Raw genomic sequence first — 13,291 nt, 5'->3', positions numbered from 1 at the left:
CACCATGCCCTTTGAGAGACTGGGTTCTGAATTTGAAATCCTTTCAGGGAGGGTTGACAACACATAGATATTTCAAACAGAAGTAATGAATTTGGGTTTATTAAGAGTATGTCTTAGAAGAGCTTAGATTGAAGAGGAGGTCTCACAGTATTTGAGTGTAATTCTGGGTAAGTAAAGATTCCAAAGGCCTTGAGAGGTGACTACCTCTTTGAACAGCTCTAATTCAGGACTTGTTCACTTGGACAGAAGGAAAATGAAAAACATTAGGACCCTGAGTTAACAATTATTTTGAATGTTTTTCTTTTTTGATTTTAAGTTTCAAGTGTCGTCAGATGTATCACGCCCCCACAGACTGCGCCACAATCCGGAAATGGCTCACGAAGTGTGCAGACGACTCTGAAACAGCCAACTACATTAGTGCTCACACTAAAGACGTAAGGACTATATCTTACCTGTCATGGAAATGCCCGCGTTAGTGCTACCCAGGGCCTGGCCTGGGAGATTTGCCATCTGAGAACAGAACACCCAGGGTCCCAAACCCACTGCTGAGGGCTACAAGCCCTTGCTCTGATTTGGTAGACTTTGAAGTGTTTTCTCACAGTATGCATTGGGCGCATTTATTTTCATAAAATGCTGAAATGTCTGGAAAACTTTGGCCCATAGCAGAACTAATTAGGAGGAAAATAGGTTTTATTAAGTGCTTTCAGGCTTTAATCCCCCTGGGAGGGTAGTGGTTGATAGGGTAGCCACACCTAATAAATTGCAAGGTATAATGCAAGTCCAGGCCTGCCCAATTCTCATTGTGAAACTTTCCAGTGGAAAGCATGGTCCACAGTCTGTTGAATTCTGAATGACTCAGTACCCAAGGGTATAATCTGTGCCAGTCATGCACTAAGTTGTTAGACTTTCAAGGACAGCTGTGACCATGACATCATTAAACATAGTCCACATGTGGCAAAGGGAGAACATAGCATCACACTTCTGCATTGCTGCCTGGAATTGCCAGCATCTCAAATGAAAGCCAGTGAACTATAGTGATTGTTTCCTTGCCATCTTCTGGAAACTAAAGTCCAGGCAAGATGGCCAGGACTTAGTCCAGTGTGGCAGCTTGTAACTGCCTTGACATTCCTTCCAAGTAGGCAGGCTTTCTGCTGACTCAGCGTGTGTTTAATCTGAGTAGCCTCCTGGCAGGGACAGATGGTGGAAGACTTAGTGCGGCTCAGCTGGTGGTTGGAGTGTTTCAGAACCAAACATGCTGACCTCATTTCCTTGAATTACTGTTCCAGCCTCAGCGACCTGCCACATTTAAGTGAGATGCTCCTCCCCAGAGGTGCTCGCACGATGAGCTGCTGGGCACGGGTGCCAGGAGCTTTGTGTAATTTGTCTTAGAACCGGCCTGATGGTGCGTGAGCCTAACGGCGCCCTTCTGTCTCCTCAGTGTCCCAAGTGCAACATCTGCATTGAGAAGAATGGAGGCTGCAATCACATGGTGAGCAGAGGCCTGTACCCTTTGCATGTGTGACATGGAACCTTTGGTCAGCGTGCTCTTAACATGTTCTCTTCTGTTTCCCTCTGACAGCAATGCTCAAAGTGTAAACACGGTGAGTCCCAGGCTTGGTGCACAGGAGCCAGTGGCACGGTGTGTTTCTTGTGATTGGGTCTCCGTTGCTTGTTTAGTCAGTACTTTTTAGTGAAATGACAAAGCAGAGGAGAGCCTCAGTCACATATAGTCATGATAAGCAGCATAAAGCAACTATTTATTATTTTTTGATTCCTCCCACTGCCATCTTGCTGACACATATAATCAGAAGTCAAGTTTGGAATGACTCTTAGACCTGATGATCCTCAGTCATCCGAAATGTTAGCTTGCTTTTTAATTTTTGCCAAGGTAGGTAAGTAGCATGGGGCTTATCTATGGTACCTTACATTAGTTTTTAGAGCAGCCAGTACGTGGTCTTACTGGAGGTTATGAAACAATAGTTTTCCTTTGGAGTTATAGTTTCCAGAGGGGGTTTGTTTTGGCTTCTCAAGACCTCCTTCATCGGTTAGAAATAATTACATAGACAGAACCTATTGGTTTTGCTTTCCTTCCCGCCAAATTAAGTGAAGAAACAAAATTCCTTCAAGTAGAAAGTGTATCCAAATAGGTCTCCTATGTAGCTGCTTAGATGCTGACCAGGAGACCATGAGAGTTTCTCCTGGTAAGGGCCTGTCTAATGCTATTCTTGTGTTTTGCAGGGATTCACTCTAGTCAGAGTGGACATGGCAAGTTCTTAGAGGGGAGCACTCTGAAGTGTAGATAGGTCAAGTGTAGTGGCATATTTCCTCATTTCCACTCTCTCTTTCTGTGTATGTGCGAGGGATGGTACCGTTCACTTACACCATCAGGCAGTTTAAAGAGAAATGACAAAGTGAACGTGCCCCAACACCCCAGTGCGTTCCTAGTACCTGAGAAGTCCCCTGTGTTCTTCCCCAGTCAGAGTCTCCCTGTCCCTTGCCACTTTTAGAGTTAATTGCCATCCCTTGCATTGCTGCATAGTTTTACCACCTACATGGACAGCCCTGAGCAGGGACTTCTTATTTAAAACAGTGGTAAGCATAGTGTGGTTGACTCAGGAGAGCGCAGTATTGCCGTTATTCAGTGAAGTTTCCCACAAGAAGAGAAGTAAATGACTGCGTTGGGTCTCTGGGTTTGGCTTTAGCTTCCTTGAGTTCTGCATGGGCCCCTTTTGGGAAGTCAGCCAAGTTATGAGAATAAATTTTGGAAAGTAATGTTTACCACTGTTGGGGTCTCTAGCAGAGACAGAGTATTGCTGTACCAGTGCTGGCTCTCTCTCCTTTCAACCACAGTAGTTGTTTGGATATATGGCATCCTCTGGGGATCTTTATATTTCCCTCTTTGCTTTCTCAGTGTGGAATTAGAGTCATAATTCTGAGTATGAGCTACATGCTGTATGAGTATAAAGCTGTAGATTTTTTAGAAATATACTCTTTTTTTTTTAAACAGGATAAACAACGATGTTGTATTTTATTTTATTTTATTTTTTTAAGATTTATTTATTTATTTATACAAGCACTGGGTACAGTCAGAAGCGCAAGAGGGTGAGAGAATTCACCAGAGCCAGAGCGGGGAGCAGAACAGGCAGAAGGACCGAAGTACACTGCTGAGGGGAGCAGCGGGCAGCAGGAGAGGTCTGCGCGCCATGTGGGACCCTCACCCAATGGCCGGGGACCGAACCGGCGCTGCAGAGGCTGCGGGTAGCTTCGCAACCCAGCGCTCAACCGCTGCACCACCAGGGAGGCCCTAGAAATATACTCTTTAAAAAAAGAAGAAAAAGGGGTAAAGCCATTAATCCCAGATTTATGCACAACAATCTTCCTAGGCCAGATGTTGTAAAGGTTGGGGATTGTCAGGAAAGCAAATGTGTTTTCTGAATGACCAGATGGGTTACAGTTGGACAAGTTCCTGCTTGTCACAGTGGCACTGCCCCAGCAGGCCAGTATCTTTGTTAAATTAAAAAGGTACAACAATAGGTACAAAATGTCTGTGAGAATATCTGTAGACTGAGAACACGAGATTAACAAGGATAGTTACAGGGACAGCAGAATGTAGCAGGGAGGTGAGGTGCACAGCACATTCCCTCTGAAAAGAAGCAGCCTTGGGAAGTTCTGCTCAGGTGACTCCCCAACCCCCGCCCAACTCCTGGAGCAGGATCTGTCTGTCCACTGCTTTGCCGTTGCCTATGCCTTTGCCTATTGTGCGCTTGTCTTGTGGGTATCAATGACTTTCTTTTCTGTGCAGACTTCTGCTGGATGTGTCTAGGAGATTGGAAGACCCATGGCAGTGAGTACTATGAGTGCAGTCGGTACAAAGAGAATCCCGACATTGTCAACCAGAGCCAGCAAGCCCAAGCCAGGGAAGCCCTAAAGAAGTACTTATTCTACTTTGAGAGGGTAAGTGTCCTCTCCTGCAATCCTTCTTAAGGGTGAGTTTCTTCCACTTGGCCTACTGGATTGTAATTGCCAGTGACTGGTAGCCAGAGCCAGTGCATATATACAGAAGTCAAGGAATAGGGCTTCTGCAATGGCCATGGGTGCTGCCTCTATAGATAGGACTTTTGGCCTCCATCGGGAACCAGAGGCAACAAGAAAGGGTGAGGCACTGATCTTGTTTGAACAGTGGAGTAAAGGACCATCACAGTCTTTTCTATCGAATATCATCTTAATATAGTCATGCCTTGCAGCAACATAAAGACTGCCAACAGAGGACTCTCTTATATAGTAGTGTGCCCAAAATTCCTATTGCCCAGTGATGTCATAGTGTTTTATGAAGGCAGCAGCCACACGCATCATGTGTTTGCTCTGCTCCTGATAGCATCATTTTTCCCTTGTGCTTGATTTAATTTTGTTTTCCCTATGCATATAAAATTGACTGATAAATGTTGTATTCACAAGAGGATGAAATCCCCTGACGCATGTCTCAGAACATATCCCCTTCATTTTTTTTAAAGATTTATTTTATTTATTTATGCAAACAAGAACTGGGGTCCAGGCCAGAGTTGTGGGGAGGTGAGAGGATTCACCAGAGACAGAGTGGGGAGCAGAACAGATTGATCTACTGAAATACACTGCTGAGGGGAGCAGTGGGCAAGACAGGAGAGGTCTGCTATGCCATGTAGGTTAGCTCCCTGGCTGGGGATTGAACTCATGCCACAGTGGCTGGTGATAACTTGATAGAACTGAGACTTTAACCTCTGTGCCACCAGGGAGACCCACAGATCCCCATTGTTAAGTGATGCCTGACTATAGTCAGGTTTAGAGTTTATTTCTTCCCAGGGACCCTTTTAGAAACTCACAGAGCATGGCACATTTTCTGAGAATAGTACATCAATGTGTATGTATCTTTGCTTAGTCCTCAGGACTAGTGCCCTTTTGCCTTGAAGGGATAGATTATCTGGCAGGGAGGGACCTCCCTGATATCCTAGGGGTAAAGCTCAGTGCTACCACTGAGAAGGCCCACCAGGATAGCCCAAGGGACAGCCTGAGTTTGTTCCCTGGCCAGGGAGCTAACCCACATGGAGCAGCAGACCTCTTCTGTTTTTTGCCCATTGCTCCCCTCAGCAGTGTATTTCAGTTGATCTGCCTATTCTGCTCCCTACACTCTCTGGTAAATTCTCTCACCCCTGCCCCTCTGGCCTATACCCCAGTTCTTCTACGCAGAAATAAATAAAACCTTAAAAAATAATAATAATAATCTGGCAGGCAGAAAGCTCTTCAGCACAGGGCTAAAGGTGTAGAATGAAGTCTCCCTTCTGCACTCTCCAGGACACACAGTCCCCATTAAGTTATATGAGGCTGTGCCCATTCCCTGCCTGCCAGGATATTTATTCAGCACTGCTGTGTGCACCTCTGTACCTTCTTGGGATTCCTGCAGCTTTCTCTTTCCTCTGTGCCCTGTAGTGGGAAAACCACAACAAGAGCTTGCAGCTGGAGGCACAGACATACCAGCGGATTCATGAGAAAATTCAGGAGAGGGTCATGAATAATCTGGGGACATGGATCGACTGGCAGTACCTACAGAATGCTGCCAAGCTCTTGGCCAAGGTCTGTAACCACCTCACTGTTCTGAGCCGCGGTCCAGTGCCTAGCCCTGTCAGGTCTCTGAGGGTGGGAGGCACTATAGAGGGTAAGGGGATTCAGCCCTGATTCCCTGTGCAGCCCTGCATGCTTCTGCTTATTGTTCCACAATTCCCTGGACTGTCTTCTGTGGGCACAGTCATCTTGTGGGTGTCCAGGGGATTTCCAGGAAGAATATTCCATTGTCTCTCCCTGCAGGGGAAGGAGCTACAGGGAAAACTAGAGCCCTTTTTTTCTTTTGTCCCATCCATGCATCACTCAAAGGAAAATAAGAGATTGTCTTTGGACAAGTATTGAGATAGATGTGTGGACTCTGATGTCCGACTCAAGAGGGAAGAGCCATTGAGGCAGCTGCTGGTAATAAATCAAAGTTTGAAAAAGGAACTGTGGGTTTTCTGTGGCCATTTTTGTTTCTGTTTTCCCCATGTTGTCCCCCAATTCATTCTTTCTTTGGCTTGGCCTCATTTCTTTCAGGCCCATATCTGTAGAACCAGGCTAATTTGCATGGTGGGGTAAGAATTGTAGAAGCCACCAAGATATCTGGCATACATTAATGTCACAAAGGTCCCTTTTTTCCTCCTATTTCAGTGTCGATACACCCTGCAGTACACCTACCCATATGCGTACTACATGGAGTCTGGACCCAGGAAGAAGCTGGTAAGGCAAAGCTATTCTCTACTCTGCCCTCTTAGCTTCAGTGGTGCCCTTGTCTACAGAACTTTGCAGGAGAGCAGGTATCAGACCCTGATTGTGGAGAGCGCAAAAATCAGAATAAAGCTGTCAGTTGTAACGTTTCATTTCTCCTTTAGGCATCTCTAAAATAGATGATATTGGCATTTTGTTTAACAGTCAAGCAGGTATTAAAGTTCCTAAACAAACGCATTTATAGGGCGACTGCTGCAAAGGTCTGTAGCCATCAGAAGGCCAGCACCCATGTTTTGGGAGGATGTCCATGCATGATCCTAAATTATAGAGAGTTGATTTTTTTTCACATCAGTTTATTGTTGGAGCTGTCATTTACTAGACTGGTAAATACCATTTTTTAACAGTTGCATAGATGTTCCTTTATATAATCGTACCATCGTTGAGGATATTGTTTCTAATTTTAACTATTATTACAATAAGACGTTTAGGAACATCTTTGTGTATAAAGCATAAATACACAGAGTATTAAGTTGAATGATTTGTGTATTTTAGGACTCTTGATTGTAGAAGTGCTAAAACACCAGAAATGTTTGCTTCTGAACACTTGAAGTTCTTTGAAGATGCCTTTGTTTTTGCAGCCTCTGTTCCCTGCATGTTGGGAGCATTCTAATCAGTGGCTGTTCTTGGGAGTGGAAGTGGATTTGACCTTGTCATTTGACTGTACTCTTTGGGTAGCCTTTTATTTTTTTTTTTTTTTTTTTTTTTTTTTTTTAAGATTTATTTATTTATTTATACAAGCACTGGGTACAGTCAGAAGCGCGGGAGGGTGAGAGAATTCACCAGAGCCAGAGCGGGGAGCAGAGCAGGCAGAGGGACCGAAGTACACTGCTGAGGGGAGCAGCGGGCGGCAGGAGAGGTCTGCGCGCCATGTGGGACCCTCCTCCAGTGGCCGGGGAGCAGCCGGGGATCGAACCGGCGCTGCAGAGGCCGCGCGCAGTTTCGCAACCCAGCGCTCAACCGCTGCGCCACCAGGGAGGCCCTGGGTAGCCTTTTAAATGGATACTGGCTCTGGGCATAGAGGCTAGCACTGTGCTCTGAGGACAGTTAAGGGTTGTCTGTGGCTCATGCGAGCCTGAGGTGCTGCGTCTGCCCCTCCATCTGCAGGCCCTGCCCCGGCTGCAGCCCCCTCTCCTTTTGACCCTCCTGCTCTACCCATACAGTTTGAATACCAGCAGGCTCAGCTGGAGGCTGAGATTGAGAACCTGTCATGGAAGGTGGAGCGTGCAGACAGCTATGACAGAGGGGTAAGTGCCTGCTACCCTCTTGGACCCTCTAATGCAGGTGAGGGAGAGCTCACATGCTAGGCGGCATGTGGTTTGTTGGCATGTGGACTGGAAACTGCTGCTGAGAAGGGTGGGGAGGGTAGTGCTTTTGGTGCCTCAAAGCTCGTGATGTGGTGGGCATGGCTTTGACTGTTCCCTGTTGTGGTACTTGGCCATGCAAGCAGCCATCTTGCTTCCCTGGTACAGGACTTAGAGAACCAGATGCACATAGCAGAACAGCGGAGGAGAACCCTGTTGAAGGATTTCCATGACACCTAGATTGAATCAAGAATGTGCCGGAGTGAGGAAGATGTGGCTGCGAGGTCTCCCGACTGCCATACTGCATGCTGCAGGCTCTGCCTTTCACGACCCAGGCAACGGCCAGGGCCCCACTCCTGAGAGACACTGGCCACACACCTCTTAGTTGATTTCTGTTTTCTTCTCATCTTTTTGTTTTTTGTTTCTACCAGGGTAGAGGCCATGTTGAATTGGCATCTTTTCAGGACTTTATTCCCCCTGGATGGTTGGGAGGGAGGGAAAGATTTTCTGAATGACTATTAATAGCATTAGATCATTACAACTTATATAATTTTCAATGGTTGTACAATTATACAAAAACGTGGCAAACAAACCATAGAATTACACAGAACCCTTTTTAAAAATAAATTGGCATTGGAGTGTTTTACCCTCTAGCTATTTTACTTAGAACGTAACATATGCCACCCACCTTCCCTGCCTCAGGATGTCTACTGCAAGAGGGCCCCAGCGTGGTCTCTGGTTTCCAGAGTCTCATGTGTTTGGCCACAGCAGGAGTCCCACAGGAAGAGCATGGGTGGCAGATGGCGGGGAATTGAAGTCGCCTATGTAACAGGCATGGCGCCTAGGGAATCGCATCATACTTCCTGCCTGGTCTTTGTAGATGCTTGTGGTCGGGTAGACCCGCCATGCACTGGCAGTCGAGGAGACAGTACAGTGAGCCACAGGACAGGGTCTTGCCTTGACGTGTCGTCGTCCCTGGTGGCATGTGTATTTGTGGGCTCATGTTCATTCTTGAAAGTGAGGTTTACCTGGGTGTCTGGCTCCACAGCATAGCATAGGGGAGCTTGTGGCCCTCCAGACCAGAGGACATGAGTTCAACAGTGTTTCCTTTTGTTTCCTAAGGATAGAGATCCACTTTTAAAGGGAATTGTTCCTCAAAATAAATTTGTTTTATCTTGGTCCCTTCTTTCATGCCAGTGGTGTAACCCTGACCGGGGTCCCATGTGGCCACAGCTGATATTGTCCTGCTCTGTCCTCTGGTGAACTTCAGGGGCAGAGTCCAGCATGGCCCTCCTGAGGGCACTGGTCTTCCTGGCTCAGGGTCCAGGTTTGCACAAGTTGTTTTCCTGTTTCCTGGAATGTATCCAGTGACTGCTGTGGGGGTGGGGTACTCTGCCCACTTTCCTGGTCCAGGCTATTGGAGGACACCACCCTTCGGGTCTGGGAATTTGAGGTCAGGAGGGTGCTTGGTTTGTGCTCTCAACCCCTATACTGGCCAGGGAAGAGGGCGGGTTTTTGCACAAAGGAATGCAAAGGAGCAAGTGTTTTGAGTGTCTACTGCTGTCCTGAACCTAGTCCTGTGGGCCTTTGAAAAGCTACATCTGTGATTCCTGGGGTTTCTCTGGCTTTTGTTCAGTGCCTCCACTCTGAGGCTGACAGAGCTGTCTGTACTTGACAGGGCCTCCTTGATCTCCCGGAAGAGTTGCTAGGGAGATCTATGAATATTATGTTGAAAATTCTTTGATACTCAGACATTTTCACCTCCAGTGAGCGATTCCCCAGGTACCATGTAAGCTGTAAAACTGAATCACTCTTGAAAACAGAGGACACCTGTGGTTCTTGGGGTCATGAGGCTCATGGTTGGCTGCAGGCTCCCTTTACCTCCCCATTGGGTTTTATCTCTTCCTGTCATCTCCAGCAAGGGAGGGGTTGTGGGGTGAATTGGGAAAACAGTTAGGATTGTAGCAGATAAGTCTGGAACTGGATAGTGCAGAGCCAGTTGTGAACGAGGAGAGTACTTGCTGCAGGACCTAGGGCTGGAGTGTGACGCTGTGTTGGCACATGGAAGATCCTCGCATCTGAAGCCTTTACCTCTTCTCTCCATCAAGTCATTTTTGTGTCACTGCCATGACACAGGACCTGAGTTGCAGCCCTGCACTTTAAGTCACACCCTGGGCATCGTTGGGCCTTTTTTGGACTTTACACTTACTACATAGTGCGCTTGATTCATTTGTGGCCCCAGCCACTGGCACTGCAGGAGGTTCTGTGCCCAGACTGCAGCCTGCAGCCCTGACAGAGGTTCCTTTTGTGCCCCCCAGTGGCTGTCCTTTGTTAACATCATCAGGAAGATGAAAAAAATCTGGCAGAATTTTTCTGCCCTACAAAGGATAAAGACAAAGGAAGGCACAGTGTTTTCATGAATTTACGAGATAACTGTTTTTCTTCAAAGAAAAGATTAATAGAGGCAATGTCATCTGCTCAAAGTTGAGTGGTTTATTCAAAATAAACTGAAATTTTCTGATTATAAGCATGTGTGTATAGTCTTTCTTCAGAGGATCCAAGTAGTCTCCTGAGCCAATGCCCCAGGGGGTTCTGGCCAAATAGCACCAAACAAGGGCCTTCCTATTGGCCAGCCTCTCCTCCAGAGGGTTGTGAAGGCCCCTTTGGCTTGACTGCTCTACCTTTCTGGCTTTCTGGGGAGGGGGCTGCTTTGGAGGGAAGTAGAATATCCTGATGCTTTTGGCTGTCCTCTCAGACCCTGGGTGCAGGCCAAACCATTCCTTACCACAAACAGATCCCAAAATTGTGGTAAGGTACTGATCTGAATACAGTCCTTGCTGAAATCCTAAGCCCCTCATTTGAAACACCCCTGGGTCACTTCAAAGCAGATGTGAGAACACAGAGACTATGGAGTATGGCAGTGGGAGGGTTGGGGAGTGAGATGTGACTTCACAGGGGCCCTGAGAGCTATGAAGAGGACTCTAGATAGAAGCTGGTAGTGTCTGCAGTTTAACCCCAAGGCTTGAGGACAGCAAATGGCATTGGGTTTCAGTTGGACTTCCACATTTGCTGTGTCAGGAGTGGCTACACCTTCAATGATTAGCCCAGGGGTGAAGCCTTCAAAGCTATGGGCAGCATGCACAGGGCAGTCATAGAGGTTCCAGACACTGCTGGTCTGAACTCCACAGCTGTTCCTCTTTGGACCTTAGTTAGATGTGCCAAACCCCATGTCTGGCACCTAAGCATACAGTGGTGCCAAAGATACATAACTTTACCCTCTAGGAGTCTCCGTATCATGAGGGACACAGATGGAATTGATCACTAGAGAATATTTTCACTGGAGCAAAGGGTCATTGCTACCGGCCAGTGAGCAGGGGCACCACAGCCTTGATGGTCTTAACAAATAAGAGAAAATAGCACTTGCTGGCAAAATCAGAAGTAGGGATTCTCTACATAGCCCTCCCCTCCCACATAGCAATCTAAGCATTGCCTGTGCACTGGGTTCTATTTCAAGCACTGAGGACATAGCCATGGATCTTGCCTTCTTAGACCAGTTTCTGTCACCACAAGACAATCTCTTAACAGTGACTGAGCATATATCCACTTAGTCATCCCGTCTGAATTAGGTGCTGTTGTATGCACATCACATAAACTATTCAAAATGTGGTCGCCATGGGCCTCCCTGGTGGCGCAAGGCGTTAAGACTCAACCTATGAAGTTTGCAACCACTGCAGCACGAGTTCGATCCCCGGCCTGCCAGGGAGCTACCCACATGGTGCAGCAGACCTCTCCTGACTCGCCTGCTGCTCCTCTCAGCAGTGTACTTCAGTCTGCCTGTTCTGTTTCCCCACTCTGTCTCTGGTGAATCCTCTTACCCCCCACACCTCTGGCCTGTGCCCCAGCTCTTGTATGCATAAATAAATAAATCTTTAAAAAAAAAAATGTGGTCACCAATGCCCTGCTAGTAAATAGCAAAATAATAATATATTCACTGTTAGCAACTGGATGGTAATACAGATGAGAACACCCGTTCAGCATAAAGCCTAGATTTGACTGCATCAGCAAAATAGGTCAGAAGTAGGAGGGGACTGCCACCACCCCCCACCACCACCCCCGACCCCCGAAATGAGCCAGGCTGAGTGATGAGAGGTTTTAGGCATCAAAATGGCCCGCGGCTTCAAAAGGTGCAGGAATTAGGATGTGGTTGTGAACTTCCCAGAGGCAGCAGCAGGTGGAGCAGAACTGGGGGTGAGGCAGTCCACTTCCCTCCTTGTTTCCTACCTGCTAGCTTTCTGGCCTCCAGTGCTGAGTTAGCAGAGCAGTAACAGCGTACAGTGGCAGATATACCTCAGTGGACACAGGTTATAGAAATGTGGGGGAATAGAGTTCACAAAAATAAGGAACATCTTGTGGGGATCTATATAAAATTTTTAAAAGACAGAGAAAAAGGTAGCAGCATTCATGGATACCAGAAAACCATGATATCCTTGGTAAGATTATGATTTAGTTGGTATTTACCATATTTCAGAAAGTTAGGAGATTCATATAATTTTGTAAAAAATTTACTTGTTTCTACTCTTGTGTGTTGTACTCAAAAATTGAGACTTCTGACCTAATGAGTGAATTAAAGACAAGCTACAGAAAATCCCAGTACTCCTAAATTGATGACTGGATTTTCATCTAAATCGGAAACATTTCTTTTTCAGCAATTCCATTTCTTTGGGAATTCAGAGAGAAGGGGTGAGGTTCTTGCTGCTGATGTCTTTACCTCCATGCAGGAGTCCTGGCTCCAGCATCCCAGCCTTGGCTGAGCCACAACAGCTCCAGCTGACACCTGCTCTCCCTCCCCCCAAGAAAATGCCCAGAACTTCTGTATTTGTTGCAACAGGTGATCCCTAAGGATGACTAGATGAATGAATACACCCATGTGCTTGGTCACTAGTAAAACCTACCTCTGTGTAGAATCTTTGAGTAAAGTAGATAGACTTGCCCTAAGATCAGAAAACACAGACTGCTTTTCTGGGAGAGCAGGTTGTAACATGATATTGAGAAGCCACAGTTGGGACTTGACTTCAGTGGGTGTTGCTCTTGTCTGCGCGTCCACCTGGGGTTTGGGCTTGTGCTCTGGGGCCTGCACATCTCTGCTTGGGCATAACCCAGCCCCAAAAGGGCAAGGAGACTGAAAATGAAAATAACCAGGCTCTGGCAGTTGGCCACTGTTCTGTCCCCCCACATCCACACTTAGCAATAATTTGATCTTTCTCTGAGGTGATGGTGTCTCGGTTATGGAAAAGTTCCATTCCACTCTTTACCTGTGCCAGCTCTGAGGCAAGGTGTGTTTCTGTGTATCTGATCACCTGCTGCATTCCTGTGGGTTAGTTAAGGGTCTGACTTTCCCTGGTGCCGGCTGAGGTTTCTCCAGGAAGCCCGCCTGTCTGCAGACTGGAGCCCACCGTCCCACAACAGACAGCGTCTTCCTAAAACCTGGCTCGGGCGGGCCACCCTGGGAGGTCCAGACCGGCAGCAGAGCTGGCCTCCAACGTGTTCTTGGCCTCTGGCGAGTGTCAGTACCGGTCCCACAGCATTCATGCGCAGTCATCGGCTTCGGAGGCGCCCCCAAACCTCCGCAGTATTAAGTCATCTTTTGG

General features: G+C 47.1%; 1 protein-coding gene across 1 annotated transcript in view; it reads left to right on the top strand.

Annotated features, from left to right (window-relative positions):
* The window catches only part of ARIH2 (ariadne RBR E3 ubiquitin protein ligase 2), a gene marked incomplete at both ends in the record, with an annotated part of 44,308 nt that extends 36,425 nt beyond the window's left edge, over positions 1-7,883 (top strand). The window contains 8 exon segments of the mRNA XM_084246750.1: positions 317-434; positions 1,439-1,489; positions 1,580-1,601; positions 3,803-3,954; positions 5,461-5,604; positions 6,226-6,294; positions 7,503-7,586; positions 7,812-7,883. Of these exon segments, the coding sequence (XP_084102876.1) occupies positions 317-434; positions 1,439-1,489; positions 1,580-1,601; positions 3,803-3,954; positions 5,461-5,604; positions 6,226-6,294; positions 7,503-7,586; positions 7,812-7,883 (712 nt within the window).
* Between the last annotated feature and the right edge of the window lie 5,408 nt (positions 7,884-13,291).

This window comes from Talpa europaea (assembly GCF_964194135.1).
Source record: "Talpa europaea genome assembly, chromosome: 11".
Classification (NCBI taxonomy): Eukaryota; Metazoa; Chordata; class Mammalia; order Eulipotyphla; family Talpidae; genus Talpa; species Talpa europaea.
Note: the sequence above shows the minus strand (reverse complement) of the source record. Positions and strands in the feature narration are given on the sequence as shown.